The sequence below is a fragment of the Rhinatrema bivittatum genome, chromosome 2 (assembly GCF_901001135.1).
Source record: "Rhinatrema bivittatum chromosome 2, aRhiBiv1.1, whole genome shotgun sequence".
Classification (NCBI taxonomy): Eukaryota; Metazoa; Chordata; class Amphibia; order Gymnophiona; family Rhinatrematidae; genus Rhinatrema; species Rhinatrema bivittatum.
Genome location: NC_042616.1, coordinates 84,125,930 through 84,152,431, shown reverse-complemented (window position 1 = coordinate 84,152,431; position 26,502 = coordinate 84,125,930). Strand labels below are relative to the sequence as shown.

The 26,502-nt window shown below is 43.6% G+C and overlaps 1 protein-coding gene across 1 annotated transcript in view; it reads left to right on the top strand.

Annotated features, from left to right (window-relative positions):
- The window catches only part of TTC21A (tetratricopeptide repeat domain 21A), a 406,154-nt gene that overhangs the window by 265,561 nt on the left and 114,091 nt on the right, over positions 1 to 26,502 (top strand). The window contains exons 15-16 of the mRNA XM_029588390.1: positions 13,788 to 14,026; positions 24,800 to 24,872. Of these exons, the coding sequence (XP_029444250.1) occupies positions 13,788 to 14,026; positions 24,800 to 24,872 (312 nt within the window). The remainder of the gene's footprint in view (positions 1 to 13,787; positions 14,027 to 24,799; positions 24,873 to 26,502) is intronic.

Genomic DNA, 26,502 nt, shown 5'->3' with positions numbered 1-26,502 from the left:
AATGCGTGGATGAGACGATAGTGCAGGGAAGAGGGATTCAGCTTTGTAAGGAACTGGGGAAACTTTTGGGGAAAGGGGAGACTTTTCCAAAAGGATTGGCTCCATCTTAACCAGAGTGGAACCAAGCTGCTGGCACTAATTTTCAAAAAGGAGATAGAGCAGCTTTTAAACTAGAACAAGGGGGAAAGTCGACTGTTACTCAGCAGTGCATGGTTCGGAGAAATGTATCCTTGAAGGATGCTAATGAAACAAGAGAGTTAGGGCATCCCAACAGAGAGGTTCCATTAAAAGCAAACATAGTCCATCTGCCTATATATGTAAAAAATCACTGAAGCTAATGATTTCCGAATTATCCCAAACAACTGAAACGCAGGTTGTTAAAAAAAAACAAAAAACACACTTTGAAATGTCTGTATGCCAATGCCAGAAGTCTAAGAAGTAAGATGGGAGAGTTAGAGTGTATAGTAGCAAATGATGAGATTGACATAATTGGCATCACAGAGACTTGGTGGAAGGAGGATAACCAATGGGTCAGTGCTATATCAGGGTACAAATTATATTGCAGTGATAGGGAGGATCAACTTGGTGGGGGTGTGGCACTTTATGTCTGGGAGGGTATTGAGTCCAACAAGATAAAGATCATACAAGACACTAAATGCTCAGTAGAATCTATATGGGTAGAAATCCCATGTGTGTTGGGTAAGAGTATAGTGATAGGAGTATACTACCGTCCACTTGGACAAAATGGTCAGACAGATGATGAAATGCTAAGAGAAATCAAGGAAGCAAACCAATTTGGCAGTGCAATAATAATGGGAGATATCAATTACCGCAATATTGACTGGGTAAATGTAACATCAGGACTTGCTAGAGACATAAAGTTCCTGGATGTAATAAATGATTGCTTCATGGAGCAATTGGTTCAGGAACCAACAAAAGAGGGAGCTATCTTAGATTTAATTCTTAGTGGAATGCAGGATTTGGTGAGAGAGGTAACGGTGGTGGGTCCACTTGGCAACAGTGATCATAACATGATCAAATTTAAACTAATAACTGGAAGGGGGACAATAAGTAAATCTACAGCTCTAACACTAAACTTTCAAAAGGGAAACTTTGATAAAATGAGGAAAATAGAAAAAAACTGAAAGGTGCAGCTACAAAGGTTAAAAGTGTTCAACAGGCTTGGACATTGTTTAAAAATACAATCCTAGAGGCGCAGTCCATATGTATTCCACACATTAATAAAGGTGGAAAGAAAGCAAAACGATTACTGTCATGGTTAAAAGGTGAGGTGAAAGAGGCTATTTTAGCCAAAAAAAACATCCTTCAAAAATTGGAAGAAGGATCTATCTGAAGAAAATAGGATAAAACATAAGCATTGTTAAGTTAAGTGTAAAACATTGATAAGACAAGCGAAGAGAGAATTTGAAATGAAGTTGGCCATAGAGACAAAAACGCATAATAAAAACTTTTTAAAATATATCTGAAGCAAGAAACCTGTGAGGGAGTCGGTTGGACCATTAGATGACCGAGGGGTTAAAGGGGCTCTTAGGGAAGATAAGGCCATTACAGAAAGACTAAATGAATTCTTTGCTTCCGTGTTTACTAATGAGGATGTTGGGGAGGTACCAGTTCCGGAGATGGTTTTCAGGGGTGATGAGTCAGACGAACTGAACGAAATCACTGTGAACCTGGAAGATGTAGTAGGCCAGATTGACAAACTAAAAAGTAGAAAATCACCTGGACTGGATGGTATGCATCCTAGGGTACTGATGGAACTCAAAAATGAAATTTCTGATCTCTTAGTTAAAATTTGTAACCTATCATTAAAATCATCCATTGTACCTGAAGACTGGAGGGTGGCCAATGTAACACCAATATTTAAAAAAGGCTCCAGGGGCAATCCGGGTAACTATAGACCAGTGAGCCTGACTTCAGTGCCGGGAAAAATAGTGGAAACTATTCTCAAGATCAAAATCGTAGAGCATATAGAAAGACATGGTTTAATGGAACACACTCAACATGGATTTGCCCAAGGGAAGTCTTGCCTAACAAACCTGCTTCATTTTTTTGAAGGGGTTAATAAACATGTGGATAAAGGTGAACCGGTAGATGTAGTGTATTTGGATTTTCAGAAGGCGTTTGACAAAGTCCCTCATGAGAGGCTTCTACGAAAACTAAAAAGTCATGGGATAGGAGGTGATGTCCTTTCTTGGATTACAAACTGGTTAAAAGACAGGAAACAGAGAGTAGGATTAAATGGTCAATTTTCTCAGTGTAAAGGTTTAAACAGTGGAGTGCCTCAGGGATCCTTACTTGGACCGGTACTTGGAAAGGAATACAACAAGTGAGGTTATCAAATTTGCGGATGATACAAAATTATTCAAAGTAGTTAAATCACAAGCAGACTGTGATACATTACAGGAAGACCTTGCAAGACTGGAAGATTGGGCATCCAAATGGCAGATGGAATTTAATGTGGCCAAGTGCAAGGTGTTGCATATAGGGAAAAATAACCCTTGTTGTAGTTACACGATGTTGGGTTCCATATTAGGAACTACCACCCAGGAAAAAGATCTAGGCATCATAGTGGATAATACTTTAAAACTGTCAGCTCAGTGTGCTGCAGCAGCCAAAAAAGCAAACAGAATGTTAGGAATTATTAGGAAGGCAATGGTTAATAAAATGGAAAATGTCATAATGCCTCTATATCTCTCCATGGTGAGACCACACCTTGAATACTGTGTACAATTCTGGTCGTCACATCTCAAAAAAGATATAGTTGCAATGGAGAAGGTACAGAGAAGGGCAACCAAAATGATAAAGGGGATGGAACAGCTCCCCTATGAGGAAAGGCTGAAGAGGTTAGGGCTGTTCAGCTTGGAGAAGAGACGGCTGAGGGGGGATATGATAGAGGTCTTTAAGATCATGAGAGGTCTTGAACGAGTAGATGTGACTCGGTTATTTACACTTTCGAATAATAGAAGGACTAGGGGGCATTCCTTGAAGTTAGCAAGTAGCACATTTAAGACTAATCAGAGAAAATTATTTTTCACTCAATGCACAATAAAGCTCTGGAATTTGTTGCCAGAGGATGTTGTTAGTGCAGTTAGTGTAGCTGGGTTAAAAAATGGTTTGGATAAGTTCTTGGAGGAGAAGTCCATTAACGGCTATTAATCAAGTTTACTTAGGGAATAGCCACTGCTATTAATTGCATCAGTAGCATGGGATCTACTTAGTGTTTGGGTAATTGCCAGGTTCTTGTGGCCTGGTTTGGCCTCTGTTGGAAACAGAATGCTGGGCTTGATGGACCCTTGATCTGACCCAGCATGGCAATTTCTTATGTTCTTATGTTCTTACAGTATATACGGACCATAAGACTCTCCAGTATCTACACCAGGCTCAGCGCCTCAACAGCCGCCAGGCCTGTTGTTCCCTCTTCTTTACATGGTTCAACTTTATCCTACGCTACCGCCCTGAGGGTAAGAATGGCCATGCCGATGCTCTCCCTCGATCATTCATCACTGAGGATCAACCAGACGTTCCTCGTCATATCATTGACCCCGCAAGGGTTCTCCTTTCAGCTACCTTTCCAGTGCCTCCGGGTAAGACCGTGGCTTCTCTTCCGCTGTGACCCAAGGTTTTACAATGGGCCCACGATTCATTGACCTCTGGACACCCAGGTCAATCCAGAACTCTCTCCACTCTGCAACGCTACTATTGGTGGCCTTCCATGCGCAAGGATACGCATGCTTATGTGGAGTCCTGCCCCTCGTGTGCGCGGCATAAGCCTCTGGCAGGGAAACCTTGGGGACTTTTACAACCGCTCCCTGTGCCCAGCCAACCCTGGACCCATATCGCCACAGATTTTATTGTGGATTTGCCAGTCTCCAATGGAAATAACACCATATGGGTTAACATCAATCATTTCTCTAAGATGGCACATTTTGTGGCTCTACCAGGACTGTTTTTTAAGCTGTTTTTTAAGCACGTGTTTTGGCTCCATGGTCTCCCCAGACACATTCTCTAAGACCATGGGGTCCAGTTTACTGCGTGCTTTTGGAAGGCCTTTGCAAAAAGTTTGATATTGCCTTAGATTTTACCTCGGCCTACCACCCTCAGGCCAATAGCAAAACCAAGAGGATGAATAGGACCCTTAAGAAATTCCTCCGAGCATACGTATGCTTGCAGCAAGATGACTGGGCCAGCCTTCTGCCCTGGGCAGTGTTCGCCCTGAATTCTCATGTCTCCACCTCCACAGGTTCATCACCCTTCAAGCTGGTCTACAGACGTCAACCCTTGCCTCCACTACCACTTCCACTGTCTATCGCCTCCCTGGCAGCACAGGCAACTGCCGAAGAGTTACATCAACTGTGGCAAAATACGCAACAGCTGCTGGAGAAAGTCACTCAGAGATCTAAAAAGACTTTTGATGCCCATCACTGTGCTGCACCAGAGTTTCAACCTGGAGATAAAGTATGGCTCAACACCAAGTTCATTCGCCTTAAGCTGCCGTCTGCTCGTTTTGCTCCTAAATTCATTGGACCATTTCCAGTGGTACGTAGTCTGGGGTCTGTTACCTATCAGATGCAACTGTCATCATCACTTAAAATACACAATGCTTTTCACGTGTCTCTACTCAAGCCTCTGATTCTCTCCGAATTCTCCAAGGGGGTCCCCAGATCCTGTCTCAGTGTCTTCAGAGGATGATGTCACATACCAAATTCGTGAAGTCTTGGATATCCGAAAGCATGGACGGAGCTTGGAATACCTCCTGTCATGGGAGGGGTTTGGTCCTGAGGAGAACAGCTGGGAACCCATGGCTAACATCCTTGACAAGGATCTTCTTCGGCAGTTCCATGCTGACCACCCTCACAAACCCAAACCCCCGGGGAGGGGTCTTAAGAGAGGGTACTGTTATGCCTGTCAGCCGCAGACGGATGCGACCGCGAGTACTCACAGCTTGTTCTGCTTTCCTACCCTCCCCGGGTCTCCTTGCTGCACGGGCCTCTCTGCATCGCCATGTTCCGCGGGCCTCCTCGTGGCGGCATGGACGCCATTACTTCCGGCTCCGATGTCGGGTCCTCCTAGGCGTGCGCGTGCATCACAAGTCCCGCCTTTGAAGCTGCTTCGGACTCCGGTATTTAAGCTCCTGCTTTCCCCCAGCAAGCCGACTTGGCACAAGTTCCATACGAGTCCTAGACTGCCTTGTTCCTGAGACGCCGCTCCTGCTTGTATCATGGACCCTGTCTGGCTCCCGCTCCTTGGGGGTCAGTGTGCGCTCTACGGGAACCTGTTCCCTGGCCTACCCCGCTCCTTGGACTGCCCCGTGCCTCTTGGGTTCCATCTGGCTTCCTGCTCTACCTCGGCTCTCCTTGGGAACTACTGTGGGTTCTCAGCCAGCCTTCCCTGCTCCTCGGGGTTGCACCGTATCCTTCAAAGACTGTTCGCACCTTCATGCTCCTCGGGCCACACTCACCTACTCCAAGACCACCCTGAGCTTCCCAACTCCTTGGGGCTTGCTCCTTGTGATTCTACATTTGACAGCTGTCCCACTCCACGGGCCTGTTTCTCCATTACTCAGCCAGCTACCCTCTGATCTCCAGGTACCTGTCTACGTGAGCTACTGGACTTTGGCTCGGGCTCTCCGCTCCAGGGGGTTCGCCTACACTCTCCCTCTATGCCCACTGCGCTGTGGCTCTGCCCCTCGGGCTGCACCATCGGAGAATATCCTGCTTGGCTGTTTGGATGCCCATCATCCCGGGATCTGCCTGGCACCCTCTCTCTTCGGTCTCTCCAAGTGCCATCTACAGACTGCAATCCTACAGGGGTCATCTCCTGGTGTCTGGAGCTCTCCCCTCAACTGTGCACAGAGCTTCCCTACACTCCAACGCCTCGCCTCCTGATGGTGCAGACCTGTAGGGCTCCCCCCACAGGCTGTATCAACTCACACCTCAGGCCAAGGGTCCACATACACACTAATCATAACAAATGGATTCTATATTTGTTCATGATAGCTTTATTAATAGTGTCTTTTTGATCCCATTTAAAAGAGAACAGTTAAAGATCTTATCTTAAAAACAATTATTCTAATGACAAATATTTCAGAAAAATATATTATGGTAATACAGGTATTATCTGTTGGAGTTCAGTTTTTTAATTAATCTGCCAATACAGATACAGTTAATACAGTTCGATCTTATTAGCCAGAAGTGATCTCTACTTTTCTTTTCAATCAAACAAAAGTTCTACTTGCATTTTTAAAGTAGAGTGTGTGGGAAAAATTAAGTCCTTAAGGTACTTAAAAGTAAGCAGAATTTTACTGAGAGATTTTGAAGTCACAAATTCTTTTTCAAGAAAATCAGATAAATTGTTCATTTTATTTGGAGGAGCAAAAAAGGTTTAGGCGACATCTGAATGAGCATAGCAGGATGGACAAAGGAGAAGATATGTTAAAAGAAAATTAGGCTCTAAAGTAATCAGAGCCCATTTAACTACAATACAATCATCTTCTTGGGAGTAATGCACATCCTGCCACATGGTCCACATTATATTGATTTTGAAAACACTACAGACTAAATGTTCTCATGAAAAAGAACACTACTTATAAAAGCAAGTGTTTTAAAAGCAGGTGTAATATCCTCCCACCCAGAATAATTTGGGCTTTGGTACTTCCCAATCATTCTGAATTGGTATAGCAGAAACAAAAGGAAGGAGCAATTTATACTTACCTGATAATTTCTTTTTCTTTATTTCTTCTACACCCAGTAAGAATTAAATGCTATCAAACAAATAATGAAGAAAACTAATTAATAAATTAATTAATAAATTAATTCGATTTTTAAAGAAAGGATCTAATTCTTTCTTTTAAAAAAATATATTGTTTCTGTTTAGTGAATATGGATTTTTCCATAGTTTTCAGCATGCTTTGTCAGACAAATACTGGCTCAATGCAGTCTGTGCTCAACTAATGTAGTAGTGATTTGACAGATTAAAATAAAATGAATGTTCTCTGACTCCATCAGCTGAATGAGGGACTAAAAACAATTGGTCAGGATTGATGTAGCAGAAATAAAGGAAAGGAAATTATCAGGTAAGTATACATTTCTCCTTGTAAACTTATGGATATTCAAGGAGCAACATTTGAGGAGGGAGAGAGAACAGAGGAGGTATCTCTTAGAGCAGTGGTCCCCATCCCTGTCCTGGGGGCCCACCAGCCAGTCGGGTTTTCAGGATATCCACAATGAATATGCATGAGAGAAAATTTGCATGCACTGCCTCCATAACATGCAAATTTCCTCTCATGCATATTCATTGTGGATATCCTGAAAACCTGACTGGCTGGGGGGGTCCCCAGGACAGGGTTGGGGACCACTGTCTTAGAAAGAGTATAATGGCCAGGTCACAGTTTTTAGATCTCTCTGAGGAGCAAGTCTTATGCAGGTTCAGGATGAACAAGGAAACCATACTATATCTCTGTCAGCGTTTAGAGCAGGACCTGCGCCCTTCCACTCAGAAAAGCCATGCCTTGCCAGTACACCTCAAGGTCACTATGGCCCTGGCCTTTTTTGCCTTGGACATCTATAGGGATCATGGCTGAAATAAATCAGTCAGCCATTTCCATATGTACAGATCAGTTTCTGCTGCATTTCTCAGGAAAACATCAGTATTTATCTTTCCCTTGGAGCAGGCTGCAACAACAGCAACTTATGATTGATTTCTACTAAATTGCACATTTCCCCACTGTATGGAGGGCTATTGTTAGGATTCGTGGGTTTCGTGGACCCTTGGCTCAAGGTAAAGGTTGTTTCAGCCTGAGGGGTGGAGCCCCACAGGTCTGCGTCATCGGGAGGGTCTACTGCAGCAGGGAACACGACGGTAGTTCAGTAGAGAGAGAACGTCCTGCGTCACTACCACATGATCGCAGACTAGCCCACAGCTGTGCCGTGAGCAGGAGTGGATTCCGGGTAAAGATCGGCCCAGGGATTTTCCGCCCAGGCCGGCCCAGGAGATACGCCGTGGTCTGCTGAGTGCGGCTCTGTCGCGGTCGCGCTCGGCAGACCACGTGACCAGAGCGACCAGCCCACCGGGGGATGCCCAATCCCCCGATAGGCCAATCCACCCCTGGCCATGAAACAGACTCTGAGGAGCGGGGAGCGCAAGGACAGGGTCTACTGTAGGCGAGATGCAGAGGCTGTCCCGAGGGGCAGGACAGCGTAGTAACAGAGTCTCTCTGGTATGATGATGTAGGGGCTGCCTATGGAGCGGGGAAGCGCAGAGTCAGTCTTGGCAGTAGTGACGTAGGCTGCCCCGAGGAGCGGGGAAGCAGGAGCAAGTCGCTGGTGCAGAGACGTAGGCACTGCTCCAAGGAGTGGGGAAGTTCGGAGCAAGTTGCTGGTGCAAGGCAGATCCTACCCCGAGGAGCGGGGAGCGTAGAGCAGGAGTCTCTGCAAGGCAGTTCTTAAGGCAACCCCGAGGAGTGGGGTGCCCAGCAGGCAGGACCACTGGAGAGGTGCAGGGACCACCCCGAGGAGTGGGGAAGTCTGGAGCAAGTCTCCCAAGGAAGCGCACACAGGCCCTCGAGGAGCGGGAACCTGAGCCAGAGTCCAGAACCACAGGTAGAGATCCGAATCAGGCACCAACGTCTGAGGAGACAAGAACAAGCACCAGTAGGCGAAGGAACTTGTTGCCAAGTCGATTAGCGTAGACCAAGGGAGGTGCTTATAAATCCCAGCTTGTGATATCATCAATCGGTGACGCCCCTGAGGTTCCCGCCATAGCATCTTTAAAGAGAGACTTGGTGGCACGCGCGTGCACCTAGGAAGGCCCGGAGGAGGCATGGAAGTCGGCGGCATCCCAGCCACCATGAGAAGTCTCGGGAGGCAGATGGCATGCGGTGGCAGTGGCTAGCCACAGCCATGAGTTCGCCCGGAGAGGAGAGCAGGGCAGCACATGACATGAGTTGGGTCGGCCGACGGTCATAACAGCTATTGATTGCACTCACATGCTGGAAGATGGTGGTGGAGGCGGCTGTTGGCCATCTGCAGCAAACACTGCAGCTGCATCAGCAGGCGAAGCCTGGTCCTCTGTCTCTTCCTCCTCCTCCTCAAGTGAGGAGGAGTTGGTATTGTCTTTGAAAAGAGAAAAAAAATGTGTGGCAAGTGCTTGAATATGGGATAGTGTGATATTAAGAGGGTAATTTTCAAACAGCCTGCATAGTGGTAAAGGCTGTGTATATGTTGTATCTGCAGACTTTACTGAATATTTTCAAAGCACGCATACGTTCACGCTGAAATGCTCAAATAATTGGTTGAGGAAGTGTACATATTCAGTCACATAAAATTACACCACTTCTTTAGAGGTCACAACTTATAATATGTACACTTACACTTTTCATAGTCTGTATATACTGCATATCTCCGCCCTAAAAGCATATACGTATGTTTCAGTACAAACATATATTTGTAATGCAGGAAAATGCGTACTTTCTCTACCCATTTTATAAAAGTACACACATATGTTTTACATGTGTGATAATTGTAATATATGTGCACAATAACCCAGCTTTAAAACATGGAGGCAAGTATTTTAAAAAATATGTGTGCACTTTGCTTTTGAAAATACTTGTGCGCATGTTTTGAATCACCGGTTCACAGACACCTTCACCAGTTCACCCAGATCTTTACCAGTTCACCCTGAACCTCTAGTACTTCACTCTGACCCCCCCACCACTTAACTCAGACTTCCCACCCAAAATCCTCTGAGAAAACAAATGCATTTTCACTTCTGCGACTTAATTAGAAGGTGCAAAAGTGAATAGACAAGTTTGGTAAGCTTTGTTTAAGTAGGGTTTAATGTGCATAAATAGCTTTGAAAATTACTCCTTAAATGCCTTTTTTTATCCCTTAAAATGCTTGACTGCTGATCTGCTTTTTTCTCTGCTAAAATGTATCCCAAACTCTCCAAAAGCACTAATTTTGCTACAAATAATATTTCAGAATCTTGAGATCTCTGGAGTGAGGGTGGTTCTGATGGAGGTCATTAAGAACCTTTGAGTTATACTCAACAAAGATCTTTTGATGAAACCTCAAATATCTGCAGTTGTTTGTGCATCTTTTTACAGCCTAAGACTAATTTTTCTGTCATTATTTTCCCCCTAAAGACTTGCCCACTATTGTCCATAGTCTTGTATTACCTCTAGACTGGATTATTATAATTCATTCTATCAAGAAATTTCAGAGTTGTGTCTGAAGCATTTACAATTGATTTAAAAGACCATGGCATGGTTACTGGCAGGAGCGTGTAGATATGATCATATATCACCTATATACATGACTTGCAGTGGCTTTCATTTGAGGATAGAATCAGATTTAAGATCTTGAGTTTAGTCTTCTGATGTGTGCCTAGTGGCTTTCTATCCTCTCAGGCTACTTTACTGTCACCATATGTGCCAATTGTATGCTGAGATCTTCCCAACAGAGATATCTTCTCTTGGTGTTAAATTGACATTAACATGAAATATTGCATTTAGTTTCTTTGCAACTTCATTTTGGAACAAGTTGTTTCTGGCTGTTAAAGAAGAGTAAAACTACCTGAAGTTTCGGAAGCAGTGCAAGGCCTGGATGCTTAGCCAGGCCATGAGCTGAATTTCAGTTACTTATCAAGAGTGAAATGTATCTATTTATTTATTTATTTATTTACTTTCTTGCTTTTAAAAATCTTATTTCACAACTTTCAGATAGCATTCAGTGCAGAGTACATATAAACATTAAATAATAATAAATAAAAGCTTCATAAATACATACATAAATACTAGACTAATGTAATATCAAATATATTGGTCAACCCGATTCAGAATATGGACTTGAGTAGAAGGTGTCTGTTGGGAATTTACTTGATCTGATGTTGATAACTATGATTTGCTGTCTGGTTTTCTATATAGTAAGGATTAGGGATGTGAATCGTTTTTTGACGATTTAAAATATCGTCCGATATATTTTAAATCGTCAAAAATCGTTAGGGCCACGATACAATACCAATTCCCCCGATTTATCATCAAAAAATCGTAAATCGGGGGAAGGGGGAGGGCAGGAAAACCGGCACACTAAAACCCCCTAAAACCCACCCCCGACCCTTTAAATTAAATCCCCCACCCTCCCGAACCCCCCCCCCCAAATGCCTTAAATTACCTGGGGGTCCAGCGGCGGTCCGGAACGGCAGCGGTCCGGAACGGCCTCCTGCAATTGAATCGTGTTGTCTTCAGCCGGCGCCATTTTTCAAAATGGCGGTGCAAAATGGCGGCGGCCATAGACCAACACGATTCGACTGCAGGAGGTCGTTCCGGACCCTCGCTGGACTTTTGGCAAGTCTTGTGGGGGTCAGGAGGCCCCCCCAAGCTGGCCAAAAGTCCCTGGGGGTCAAGCGGGGGTCCGGAAAACGATCTCCTGCCGCGAATCGTTTTCCGTACGGAAAATGGCGCCGGCAGGAGATCGACTGCAGGAGGTCGTTCAGCGGGGGTCCGGCCATACGCCGGCCATACGCCGGCCATACGCGTATGGCCGGTGCCATTTTCCGTACGGAAAATGATTCGCGGCAGGAGATCGTTTTTCGGACCCCCGCTGGACCCCCAGGGACTTTTGGCCAGCTTGGGGGGGCCTCCTGACCCCCACAAGACTTGCCAAAAGTCCAGCGGGGGTCTGGAACGACCTCCTGCAGTCGAATCGTGTTGGTCTATGGCCGCCGCCATTTTGCGCCGCCATTTTGAAAAATGGCGCCGGCTGAAGACAACACGATTCAATTGCAGGAGGCCGTTCCGGACCGCTGCCGTTCCGGACCGCCGCTGGAACCCCAGGTAATTTAAGGCATTTAGGGGGGGGTTCGGGAGGGTGGGGGATTTAATTTAAAGGGTCGGGGGTGGGTTTTAGGGGGTTTTAGTGTGCCGGCTCACGATTTTCATGATACTTTAAACACCCAAACGGCAACAATACGATTCCCTCCCCCTCCCAGCCGAAATCGATCGTTAAGACGATCGAGGACACGATTCACATCTCTAGTAAGGATTAGTAAGGAGGGAATTATCTAAATCGTATAGGTGTAACATTTTGAAGGGGTTATTTTGATTTGTGTGATTTTATTTAGTTTATTTGTCCATACTTTTATGCCTGTTGTATTTCTTCTTTTTGTGTATTCTGCCTTGATGGGACCCCAATTGGCACGATATCAAATATGGAAAATAAATAAATAAATCTGAACCCCCTATAGTTGCCCAAATCTTTGACTTTTACCAGATAAAGTTGTTCTTATTCAGGTGATTTACTTCCTTCTTGACAGTTTAGACATTGCTAAAATGTACTTGTGTTTCATTGTACATACTGTATATGAAGATGTAGCTCTGAGAAATGACACTAGAATATATAATTAGATAAATCTATGTATTTTATTTTAATTATTTTCAATTTTTACATGGTGCCTTAACCAGGAATTTATTTAAAATAATGTCTGTGCAGGACTTGAACTGATTGTTGTGATTTCAGATGATTGAATTATTAGTCCAGGAAGGAGTTAGAGGCAATATATTGGGTGGGGAGGTTAAGTGACACAAGCAGTCTCATTTTAGGTGGGATTTGTTGCATTTATTAGGGATGTGAATCGTTTTTTGACGATTTAAAATATTGTCCGATATATTTTAAATCGTCAAAAATTGTTAGAAGCGCGATACAATAGGAATTCCCCCGATTTATCGTCAAAAATCGTAAATCGGGGGAAGGGGGAGGGGAAGGGGGAGGGCGGAAAAACCGGCACACTAAAACAACCCTAAAACCCACCCCGACCCTTTAAAATAAATCCCCCACCCTCCCGAACCCCCCCAAAATGCCTTAAATTACCTGGGGTCCAGAGCGGGGGTCCCGGTGTGATCTTTTACGCTCGGGCCTGCGGTGCGTTGTAGAAATGGCGCCGGCGCTACCTTTGCCCTGTCATATGACAGGTCAAAGGTAGCGCCGGCGCCATTTTGTTTTTTGTCCCCCGACGTCAGGAGAGTAGGAGATCGCTCCCGGACCCCCGCTGGACCCCAGGGACTTTTGGCCAGCTTGGGGGGCCTCCTGACCCCCACAAGGCTTGCCAAAAGTCCAGCGGGGGTCCGGGAGCGACCTCCTGCACTCGAATCGTGTTGCCGTACGGCCGGCGCCATTTTGCGCAAAATGGCGCCGGCCATACGGCAACACGATTCGACTGCAGGAGGTTGTTCCGGACACCCGCTGGAATTTTGGCAAGTCTTGTGGGGGTCAGGAGGCTCCCCCAAGCTGGCCAAAAGTCCCTGGGGGTCCAGCGGAGGTCCGGGAGCGATCTCCTACGCTCCTGACGTCGGGGGACAAAAAACAAAATGGCGCCGGCGCCATTTCTACAACGCACCGCAGGCCCGAGAGTAAAAGATCACACCGGGACCCCCGCTCTGGACCCCAGGTAATTTAAGGCATTTTGGGGGGGTTCGGGAGGGTGGGGGATTTATTTTAAAGGGTCGGGGTGGGTTTTAGGGATGTTTTAGTGTGCCGGTTTTCCCGCCCTCCCCTGATTTACGATTTACACGATATTTACAAAAACAAAACCGCGACAATCCGATTCCCTCCCCCCCCAGCCGAAATCGATCATTAAGACGATCGATCACACGATTCACATCTCTAGCATTTATATCTTTGTTTTCAGTCACTTACTAATATGTTCAGATTTGTGCAAGATAAACTTTTGATTAAAAAAATTCATAATTTTGTTATCACGTTTTAATATTCCAGCATGAAGCAACTAAGATAATGCAAGATGCCATCCATGAATTTAGTGGAACTCCAGAAGAAATTCGTATCACTGTTGCTAATGCAGATTTGGCTCTCACTAAAGGGGACATTGACACAGCTCTAAACATGTTGAGGAACATCCCACCTAACCAGCCATATTATATTGAGGTTAAAGAAAAGATGGCCCAGATATATCTGCAAACACAAAAAGACAAGAAACTCTATATTGGATGCTATCGGTAATAATATTTAGCATGACACAAGTTGAATTTAAGTGGTTTTTATAACACTATATAATATTCATAAGTTATTTTTGCTCAGATTGAATCCCGATAAGAGAAAGTTGATATCTCTACCTTTGCAAAAGTCCTGCTTGAGTAAGGAGTTTAGGTCCCTAAATGTAATTTCTATTTTTTAGAACTCAAGGCTGATATTCATGAAAAGCTGAGACACTAAATTTAGGGCCATAAGTTAGATAACTATTTTCTGTCATATTTAGGGGCATACATTTTCAACTGAGAATTCACCTAAATTTTGGAACCTAAAATTTGTGTTATGTCATGTATTATGTATTTGACTTTTATGGGACTTTATATCCACTCTGAGCTATATGGGTAGGTTGGTTAATGAAATAAAATAAATAAATAGGACCCTAAATTTAGGCCTGCAATTCATATTCTTAGTTCTAAAGACCTACATTAGGTGTCTAATACTGAAAATGAGTACTAAGGGGTTGATTTTCAAAGGAGCATGTGCCCGTCCATGTGGGCACGGTTCCCGGCATGCACACATGGATGCGGCTATTTTATAACACATGCGCACTGGCACATGCATGTTATAAAATACAATAACCGTGCGCACATGCAGAGTGGATTTTAACATCCGAGCGCATGTGCGGGTGGATGGCCTCCGCATTTGGGGGAGGGGGATTTTAAAAGCCCACACGTGGCGACACAATCAAGCCTCCCTCAGTTCCCTCCCAGTCCGCTCCAATTAAGGAGCGGACTGGGAGGGAACTTTCATATGCCTAACTCTACCCTTCCTACCTCTTCCCCTCTCCTCCCCAACCCCTACCCCTACCCCCTACCTAAATCTTACTTTTTTTTTATTGTTTACCTTGCTGCTTCTCGGGAACTCCTATGGAGCAGCAGTAGATTCTCTGTGCTGGCTGGCTGCTGGCGCGTGCTTCCCCGGGACAGCATGGAATGGCGCTGCCCAACCCCCGCCACTCCCCACCAAGACCCGGCCCTCCCTGGCCCGCCCTTTCTGAAAGGCCCAGCACTTGTGCTTGTATCGGTGGTTTTGCATATGGCCGAGCCCTTTAGATCAGTGGTTCTCAACCTTTTTCCCATCGTGACACACCTGACAGACCACGCTCACAATTTACGACGGAAATAAAAAATAAAGGTCCAGTATTATTTTTATTGTTAAGAATGACACAAGAAAAAGATACATATTCTGTCTGAACAGAAATTGCATAAACAGTAAACATCCCACACCAAAACAGCACCAATTTCCAGCACTTAACAGTAACCACCTTACCTAAGAAAAGGCAACACTGAAAATATTATACCAGGCCTTAAGACACCAATACATCTCCTATTAGGAAAATGGACCAAGTCAGGCTGCTATAGAGCCCTACACAGAAACTACACGCCAGCAGAAAACCTCACCTGAATCACATGTGCTGACTGACCCTCACCTACCAAAGAAAAAGAGGCCAAAACGCATAACTAGAAGCATGCAGACAAAAACTGAATTGGAAACCGCAACAAGCCAGAGTCTCTGTCTGCAGTGCAACAAAGGAAAAAAAAACAAAACATCACCCATCCTTATAAAACAAATCAAGAAATATAAAATCAGTAGCAGTAAAACCATACTAACAAAAAGAACAGATTATTTAAAAAATAGTGGATGAATGAAATATCCAATAATTAAAAACTCATATAAAAAATTTCTAGATACCAATAAAATATTTCAAAATAGCAGACACAAAGACCCAGTAATGAAAAATAATAAGGATACAAACTATTTTTTACTCTGCATACCTGAGAACATTTGATATCCAGGTGCCCTGAGATAGTTTTGAATTAGCAGGAGCAGGGATGGTTTGCTTGCAACTTTCTCCTCTCTCTCTCTCTCTCTCTCACACTCTCTCTCTCACACTGTCTCTCAATTGCTCACATATACACGTGCTTTTTCTCTCTCACTTATATAGGCTCTTATGTCTCATATGTCACATAGTGAGGGCAAAGGTAGTGCAGGCGCCATTTTGAATACTGGCAATACGGCCCGAGTGCAGGAGGTCGCTCCTGGATCCCCGCTGGACTTTTGGCAAGTCTTGTGGGGTCAGGAGGCCCCCCCAAGCTGGCCAAAAGTCCCTGGGGGTCCGGGAGCGATCTCCTGCACTTGTGCCGTCGGGTGCCAGGAACCAAAATGGCGCTGATAGACTTGCCCTTCTATGTCACAGGGGCTACCGGTGCCATTGGTCAGCCCCTGTCACATGGTAGGAGCACAAGATGGCACCGGCCATCCAGTGCTCCTACCATGTGACAGGATCCGGCCAATGGCACGGATACCCTGTCACAAGGTAAGGGCAAAGGACGGCCCGGTAGCCAGAGGACGGCCCGGAGCGGGAGATCATGGGAGATTGCTCCCGGGACCCCCACTGGATCACCAGGTACCTGTAAAAAGGTTTTGGGGAGGTCGGGCGGGTGGGGGAAGCTAAGGGGTTACTTTTAAAGGGTTGGGGTGGGTTTAGGGGTTATTTTTGTGTGCCATTTTTCCCGCCCTCCCCCAAAACGATAAGGGAAGCCCTACGATCAATATCGTGGGGTTTTCCTATCGTTTTGGGAGAGCCCCCGATTTCTGACGATTTTGAAAATATCGACAATATTTTCAATCGTCCAAAGCCCGATTCACATCCCTACTTATTTTACAAAACTGTTAAAGTCAGTGCCCTTGTTGGTTTCTGTCTGAGTTCAATTCCCCTTTATCTCTTGTCATTGAAGCAGAGAGCAATGTTGGATTTACATCACAAATATAAGGCTTATTGGTTAAGGGTAATAATAGCCGCATCAGCAAGTTACCTCCATGCTTATTTGTTTTCCCAGACCATAAAATTCATGTCCTTGTTGTTTGCTTTCTGAAATTAAATTCTCCATTTCCTCTTTTCCTACTGCCGTTAAAGCAGAGAGCAATAATGAGTTGTATCAACAGTATGAAGGCTTATTGGTTAAGGGATGTAACCGCCACACCAGCAAGTTACCACCATGCGCTCTTTTCCTCATTTCCATCATCTAGCCTTAAGGGATCCACAGTGATTTTCCCATGCACCTTTGAAATCTTCCACCATTTTTGCCTTCACCACCTCCTCTGGAAGAGCATTCCAGGCATCCACCACCCTCTCCCTGGAGTTTCATTTTGTGACCACTACAAATGGAATAAAAAAAAGGGCTACAAACCCATAAAAGAAATATTATATAAAAGGGAAGGTAGAAAAACCTATTTCACTATCCAGAGTAACTATGCGATAATAGTATATAGATTCCAGATCTTTAATGTGGAGACTGAGCCACTTATAGAACAGAGAAATATCCAGATGTGCCAATAACAGCTAACAAATCAGAATAATCCCAAAAAATACTTGCAGTAAACAAAAAATACTTGCAGTAAACTCATGACTTCATTTGGTTGAATAAATATTACAGAAAAGGCAGGTCACTTAAAGCATTTAAGATAGAAAAACTCCCCGACACGAGCCATGTTTTGTAGTAAATGTCTCAAGGGGGCATAATAGAAAGCAATCAACAAAACAGGAGAAAATAAAGTTAAGAAAACATCCATAGACAGTGCAAAGAAGGGCAGACACCATAACATAGACAAAACTTACAGCAACTCAAAAATGCCTTCATGTATCTGACAAAAAGGCAAAGGGGTTTAAAAAGACTTGAAATATGGCACCAGAAAGTCACATGAGTGAAATCGTCCCAACAAAAAACTAGTTTTCAAAAACTGCATGCAACTAGAGCAGAAAAAACAAATACCTATGTAATAAAAAACAAATTGATCATGTAGGGACCAATGTAATAATCAGTGCTAAGCTTACTGTGGGTTTTATTGACATTACAGCATGGCTTTTTTGGCACTAATTTTGCACTGGAATGTAAAAAGGGCTTTAGTGCTGGAAAAACCCACACTAAGGAACCTGCATCAAGCTTTGAGGTAGATTTTAAAAGCCTGTGCTTGCGCTTGTCCACCGAATTATAAAAGCCGCCCAGATGCGTGCACATCTCATACGTTTTCAAAAAAGGGAGAGGTGTGGTCTGAGCATGACCTAGACATTTCCGAGCGTGGCCAAGAGATGTGCTCATAGATATTTATGTGCCTGGGCGCATGCCCAGATCACCTGCCATATAAATTTACTTCTGCTAGGGATGAGGTGTAAGTTTAAAAAAATAACAAATTACCCATACCTGAGGGGTTTTAAGGATCTGGTGTAACTGGGGTGTTACGGGAGCGCTAAGGGGCAATCCCGATTCCGGGGAGAGTTGTGTGCCCTTGGAACACGACGCAATTGCAGAGAGCTCCGTAGAAGCACCGAGGCAGGTGAGACGGGTCCAAGCACAGGCAGACAGGCTGAAGACCAGGGACTCAGATCTCCGCCAAACCTGACGCATCAGTAGAGACCCAACAACACAATGCTGGCTCTGGGGTAGCCTTCCGGCCACTCGATACCCTTTCGGACCTGCCATACGGGAACGGCAAATGCGTCTGGATGGACAGAGGTCGAGGGCGGATGATGGAACTGGAACAAGACTTGAAGACTGAAGACACAATCAGACGAAGGCTCTTGAAGACATGATCAGATGATATTTGAAGACAGGGTCAGACAATATTTGAAGACAGGGTCAGACGATACTTGATAAGGATGAGGCAAGGCTGAAGGGAAGAACATCAGGGACACTGATGAAGACACTTGATGAGTGGATAGATGACAGAAGAGTTAAAACTATTATGAATAGGGATCCAGCCAAGACTCATAGCAGAAACCATCCTGGACTGAGCTTCGGGAACCCGGCATGATCGGCGCAGGCCAACCTGAAGAAGCGGAGGCTTCAGACCCAGCACGGAAGATGAATCAGAAGGTCGACCAAAGTTAGAAGAGAAGACAGCCCACTAGGAGGTAGATACGGAACCAGGACATCCAAGAAGAAGGCTACCCTGACGAGGGAGCCAAAGAGTCTGAAGGCTTCCTTGAAGAAGGAGCCAAAAGGGTCTGAATGCTTAACAGCGAAAGAACTGAAGACAAAGACGTCAAAAGGATCTGAAGACAAGGACAACTTGGTACGAAGACGTCTGGAATGTCAAGACATCGGGACTTCAATCCCCAGGACACTCAGTCAAGAGCATCAAGGAGGTGTCGAGTGAACTGGAGAACAAGACGTCTGAGACATCTGGACCTCGGACCCCTGGGTCACTCAGCCAACAGCATTGAGGAGGTTCTGAGAGGCAGAACAGCTGGTCGACGGACTTCAGGATAGACAAGACATCAGAAGGTGAGGACTTCAGGAAGATCTGAAGGTGAGGACATTAGGAGGGTCGGACAACGAAGTCATCGGAAGACAAGGACTTAGGATCCGGTGAGAGACCAAACATGGAACAAAGATGTAGACGAAGGATCAGGAACCACAAATGAAGACAAGGGAATTCCCATGAAGAAAAGAGTGCCTTGAAGAAGCAAGGAGGACATTGGAGACTCCTGGACCGAAGAGCTGGAATGAAGGATCCAGGAGCAGTCCAGCTCCATGACTGACTCCTTGAGAAGGCAATGAAGGACAGAAAGCAGAGCCCTTTTGTAGGGCTGAAGAGGAACACTCAGGATGACATCACGAGGAGGAGCCAGAAGGACTGGCCCTTTAAATCCAGGGAAGAGGCGTGGCCTCACGCCTAAGGAGGCAGGACCAGGGACAGCAGCCATGCTGTGAAGCAGGAGTAGGCCAGAGGCGTCGGAGGAGAGGAGATCGTGTCGATGGCCTTTGGGCCGCGAAGAGGAGCTCCGGGGCGACCTACCGGCCGCAAGAAGAGGAAGCTGGAGGCGGCACTCCCTGCTGCGGGAGGGATCAGGCAAGAGCAGCTCCATGCCGCGAAGAGGCAGTGTCAGCAGCTTCCAGGCAGCATGGGAGCAAGGCGGCACAGCCCGCCAGGCAGGAAGATGGTGAGGGCGGTCTCTGGACCATGAGGGAACACCAGCGGTGACCTCCTGGCTGCAAGGTTGAAGAACAGCGGCTCTGAGCTTTACAGAGCACCGAAGATGGCATTGGCAAAGCAGGAAAGCTGGCTGGAAAGGGTGAGAGGCTGCTTGTGGGCCTATCCCACAAGCAGAATCATAACATAGCTATTCACTCAGGGGGCTTTGGAGGACCTAGTGTTAATAGGGTGAACTGATGGATGAACTGGTGAAACTGGCAATGACTGGAAGCATGCCTCTTTTAAAATTCTCCGATTTATGCAGTAGATGTGGGATTTACACGCATAGGTGGACGCAAGTTAGAAAATGACCATGTATGCGCTGACACACACACACCAAAGTGTACCCGCACATCAGTTTAAAGCTACCATCCTAGAGCAGGTAAATGCAAATTGCAGGATAATAGCCTAGTTAGCTATTACCCTGTAATGCAAGGAGGCACACTAGCAAGGAAGCTGGGCTGGACCTCGGGGAGGGGGTTCAGAATGCTGGGTTGGGAGATAGGACTTGGGTTTTATTTGGGGTTGTTTTTTTTACGCAAGTTGGCATGCAAATAGCCTCCAAGTAAAAAATGGGCACATTATTTTCTTCTAGCACGCTTTTTTTTATGCATGGGTCATTTGCATGCTATTAGTTTACTACATCCTGCGGGGATCCACACGCAAAGAAAAACCTGCGCTAACATATAAAGCCAATTTTAGCACAGGTTTTATTACTTCAGCCCCTCAATCTCTTGACTGAGACCAAAGGGATGCAAAACATCCAGCATTGTTTACTACAGATTAAAAGTAGAGCAAAATTGCCTCAAACACAGATAGTACAATTCTCAATGATGAAGAAACGAAGATCCAATTCTAAATGGTGGTGATCTTTCCAATGGGAAACAAGGAGATTTTCAAGATTGTTATTACTACAATGTCCAAAGATCAGTGTTTTAATCATACAAAGGGGTTTGCCTCTATACAAAAGGTGGCAAGAGCAAATAATAACATACACCATCCCTGGATGTATAAATGTGATAATAAAAAGAAGCATTGAGCAGGCTCTACAATGGCTGCATGGAACATGGCCTAAAATGGAGGAGGAAAACTCTTCTGTTTGAGGACACAATCCAATGAAATCAAAATGTCATATAAATTATGACCTCCAATGAAGGCAAAATGGGGACATTATGAAAAATCATGGAAAGAAAAAGAACCAACCAATGTCGCCTGATAAAGTCACACACAGCATTCACACGGCTGAAGTATGGAAGAATAATAGTTGTTTCCAAATCAGTGGAAGGGCATGAGCAAATAGAAAATAACAACTAATAAATAACATTTGTTTAAAGGTTGCTTGTAGAATATGCGAAGGATACCTGAGATGTAAAATATTTTTCCTTTATTGTATTTGTACAACCAGTTTCATTGAAGAAATTCATGCTTACCGGTAATTTCTCCTCTGATTGTACTAACTCAGGGATTCTGTATGTTATTATTTGCCCTTGCCTCCTCTTGTATGGTGGCAAAACCCTTCAAATTATTAAAACACAGATCTTTGAACATTGAGGCAAACATCAGGCACTCTTGTCTTGAAGTTCTCCTTCTTTTCCCATTGGCTTGATTGCATGATCAATCTATTTGTGATTACATAGGTATTTCTTTTTTCTTTTCTAGTTGTATACAGCTTTTGAAAACTAATTTTCTGTCAAGCCAATTTCACCCATGTGATCTTCTGTCACCATTTTTCAAGTCTTTTAAAACCCCTTTGCCTTTTTGCTATATGCAGTACATGAAGGTGTTTTTGAATCACTGTAATTATAAGGAATTTTGTGTATGTTATGGTGTCTGGTCTACTTTGCACTGTCTATAGATGTTTTCTTAACATTATTTTCTCTTGTTTTGTTGATTGCTTTCTATTATATCCCTTGAGACAGCTCCTGCAAAACGTGGCTCGAGCCAGGGGAGTTTTTCCAACTTAAATGTTGTAAGTGACCTGCATTTTCTGTAAGACTTATTCAACCAAATGGAGTCATGGGTTCACCACAAGTTGTTTTGTGATTATCCTGTTTTCTTTGCTTGTATGGCACGTTCAGATATCTCACTTTTCTATAAGTGGCTCACTCTCTACATTGAAGATCTAGTATCTATATGTTGCTATTGCATGATTATTCTAAACAATGTCATACAATAAGAAAAGTAGAAAAATGTATTTCACTAGAAAGTAACATTAAGTTACAAAGAGGCCAATTAAAAAAAAACTGAACTAAATTTAGGGCAATAAGTTGGGTCCCTAAGTTAGCCACCTATTTTCAGCTGAACTTGAGAACCTAAATTTTGAGAAGAAAATTCACATAAATTTAGGGTCCTAAATATATACCTGCTATTCATATGCCTAGATTTAGGTGCCTAACACGGGCATTTATCATTTCACATTAGGCCATTATCACTCACGTTAGAACCCTAATGCCCACGATAATGCCGTAACGCGCGCAAAATACGTATGTAAATTTAAAATTAGTATTCAAGTGGGAGGAGTTTGGGCAGAGTAAATGGAAATGAGGGTCAGTTAACATGGCGTGCGATAGAGTAACTACTTTGCTTCTGTGCATTATGCCTGCATTGGCTGTGCGTTACCGGCTGAAACAGATTTTATCGCAAATGCTGGTTCGGGAGAGAAAGAGAGAAGGCGCTTTTTCAATCTTGCCGAAAACATGCCTTTGGGAACACTTCCCCTAAATGCAGATAAAAATGGGTGCATTTTTTGCTTTATCGAGGGAAGGCAGTTTTCAAATAACCATTTTGTGTGTAAATAGCTATGGCTTTGAAAATTTTCCTTCTTAGATTTACATCCTCGGAGAAGATTTATAAGGATACAGCATAGGATATGTCCACATATTCATCAGTCATTAATGCATTAATATGGCCTCCCATTGGAACTGTCTGTTCTACAAGGCCTATTTGCAAATTAGAGCTCATCTCTCAGCCTCCTAGAACCCATTTCTGTTGTTTTCCAGGCAGAACCTGGTTTACAACTTAGGTACCTATAGGTACTGAAGAGGGGGGATCTCCTAGAAATCATTATTGGGCCTGGGGTGGTGGTAGTTCCTTATCCTGCCCTCAATAATTATTGGAGGGTGCGGGGGGGAATATTCCCTTCCTTCCAGAAATCGGAGAGTATGGGACCCCTGCCCAGATCTTCCCCTCTCCCTTTGGTGTGCCTTGATGCATTTCCACTCACCTCTAGGCAATGCCGACCTTGTCTTCTTCCAGGTCTGCACAGCAGCAAGAACATTTACTATTTATTTATTATTTAAAATTGCTTTATTGTTTGCATACTTCCAGTAGTTCATAGTGGATTATAAAAACCATACATATTAAAAAGCAAACAGTTATAATACATGTTAAAAAATACAGCATGCAAAGCATAGAATAAGCAATTGAAACAAAGATAGCCTTTCAAAGAAAAAAAATACAAGAATAATCTCTATTTTTAAATGCCTTCATCACTAAAGTGAGTATGGGGCCTATGAACTGGTGCCTGCATGCTCACAGGCCCTGTGGTATTCCACCCCTAACATGGGTTTCCCAGGTAACAGGAAACCTGTTCTGTAGCATGGGTTGGAGTACAACAAGGCCAGTAAGCACACAGGCCCCATGTTCATTTTATTGGAAGTTGTTGCTGCAGTGAGTACCTGAAAAAAGAAGAAAGGGTCAGCAGTCAGCAGGCCTGGATGGCAGCAACATTGGTAACGCGTGACACTATCAAAATTTGGCTCTGGAGGCAGTTGCCTACATTGCCATGCATAAATCCAGGCTTGTTTCCAAGATTGTCTCGTCTTGTCTTCATGTTCCATGTTGTATGGTTAAAAAGAAAGATGGGAAAAACAAAATGAGGGATATTTCTCACAAAGCATAATTTTAATTCTTGCATTGGTATTGGTGCTCATGTCTTGTCTTCCCCTTAGCCCATAGCTAGGTACTCCCATGACTGTGGCTGATTGTATCTGCTTGTCTCAAAGAAAAGGCACTCGGCACTAGCATTTATGTGTAACTGTTCTTTGATGACAATAATACAGTGAACGTTCCCTTTAGGGACTGTTCCTACTCCATTTACTGTATATGTTGGTAGTTTAGCTAAGTTATATGGATGTGCACATTAATTTTTTTCATCTTCGTTTTGGTTTTTCATTTTTCGGATATATTTTGCTCATTTTTCGAGTTTTAATCTTTGGTTTTCCTGTTTTTTTGTTTTGGGGAAATAGTGCGCACTATTAGCAAATATTGCATGCTATTTGCTAATACTGCACACTGTTTGCAAATAGGGCTCCATATTTGCAAATGAGGTACACTATTTACAAATAGGGTGCACCCTATTTCCCGAGAAGAGAAAAATTGCTAAATTTTTCTGTTTTTTAAATTTTTCTGTTCGTTTGTCACAAAACAAAAATGCGCTCATTTGTCATGTTGTACATTTTCATTTTAATGCATGACCCTACCAAGTTATACATGATGTATGGGAAATTACTGCTCAGGTTCAAAAGCTTTGCTAGAAAGACTTCTCTGACTCAACAAGTGACACACACGTGACACTTCATTTTGCCTTATTGTACAGCTGTCATCAGAGAATAACAAATATAAGCAAGCTATTACCTTTTCTCTTACCAAGAACATCTCTTCTACAAGAGATTTTTTTCTCTAAACTTATTTTAAAATCCTTAGTTCATTTTATGCAACTGTATCTTCTGATTGTAAACTAGTTCATTCTTTCTTTCTTACAGAGAATTATGTGAACATATGCCATGTCCTCAAACTAGTCTTCTTTTAGGAGATGCTTTTATGAATATTCAAGAGGTTTGTATCAGGTTAGCATACCTTTTAAAATGGTAGACACAATCCTAAATCTGTGATTGGGTTATGAAGGTTCTGCACCATAGTATCATCACTGTATAATGGTATGGGTCATATTTAAATACTGTAAAACTATTTAAAAATACATATTTTCCAGTCTCCTAAGGTACTCTAGATTTTACATGATATTATGATATAAGTTCTTCTTGGATGGTTAAAGCCACAAGACTGAATACCAATATCTTCCAAAAATGTACACCTTATCATGTCTGATCATTTGATTATAAGCTAAGTAGAATGTTTAGCTTGATTTAGAGTAATCTGATTTGTTTTCCTAATGGCCTTCCTGGTGCTCTACTCCCCCTCCCTGTCTTATCTCTTTTCCAGTGCCCCACCCATATCTTGATCTCTCTTGCAGCATTTCTTTCTCTATCCCCAGAGGGCTTACAATCTAAGTTTTTGTACCTGAGGCAATGGAGGGTAAAGTGACTTTCCCAAGGTGTGACAGCAGGACTGGAACCCTGGTCTCCTGGTTTATAGTCCACTGCTCTAACCACTAGGCTATTCCTCCTCCCCTAATGCATTAATTGCATTAGTTGATAGGATGAGGGGTACAATTTAAATCTTATTAATGATTCATAAATTCTGGTTCAGAAGCCTCTGCCTGAATCAGTTCTCTGTTGAAAATCTATCATCCACTAAGAAATTTGTAATCATCTGGGCAGTATTTTTAGTTATACCCAGCCATAAATCATTAAGGCTTGTAGATACAAGAGACAGGCTATTTACTGCTGTAGGTCCACTTATATGGAATTGTTGCCTGAGACATTACACAAGGAAACATGCTCTAACACTTTAAAAAAAACATCTGAAGGCTTTTTTGTTTAAAGAAGCATTCAATGTCGTATAACCAATGATGTTAGCCTGAGAGTTTGGAGTTTGAGACTTGTACCGATTAACTGCTATTTTATGACATTTTATGGCAGCAGATGCACACACGTCAATTGTTGAGTTTTATGTCTAATGCTTTATGCATATTTTATTCAGTAAACTGCTTAGGACCTTTGAATAATGCAGTCTATAAATGTTTAAAATAAATAAATAAAATCCACTCTAATATTCTTCACCTACCTTCTTCTGATCTCTAAGTTCCTTTCACATGCTCTCTCCTTTCACATGCTACTCCTCCTACAGGACCACAGGAATGAAAATGGACAGGAGGCCACCAGAAACTGGGGATACAAGTAGTTGGTGCTTCTGTTCAACACACCTGCTGCTCCTCTACTCTCCGCCTCCTCCTACATCCCCATGAAAAGTCTGTGACTAGATCAGTAGAGTTTCTGCCTCCAACATAGAAAACCGTGGATTTAAAAAACACTCCTTTTTTTACTAGGATAAAGAGCAATATCTTGCAAGCAGTCTTAGGAATGTGGACCAGAATAACTGGGAAGATTGGATGGACTAGTTGGTCTTTTCTTCCATCTATTATGTTATTCTCCATTTTTCTAAACAGGAAGAACATGAGGATGGGAATGACAGGGCTAGGAGAATATACTCCATGTTCCTAAACCTCTGTCAGTGCAAGGTGGGGAGGAAGGGAGAAAAAAAGAATGATATTGGTATTTGTGATGGT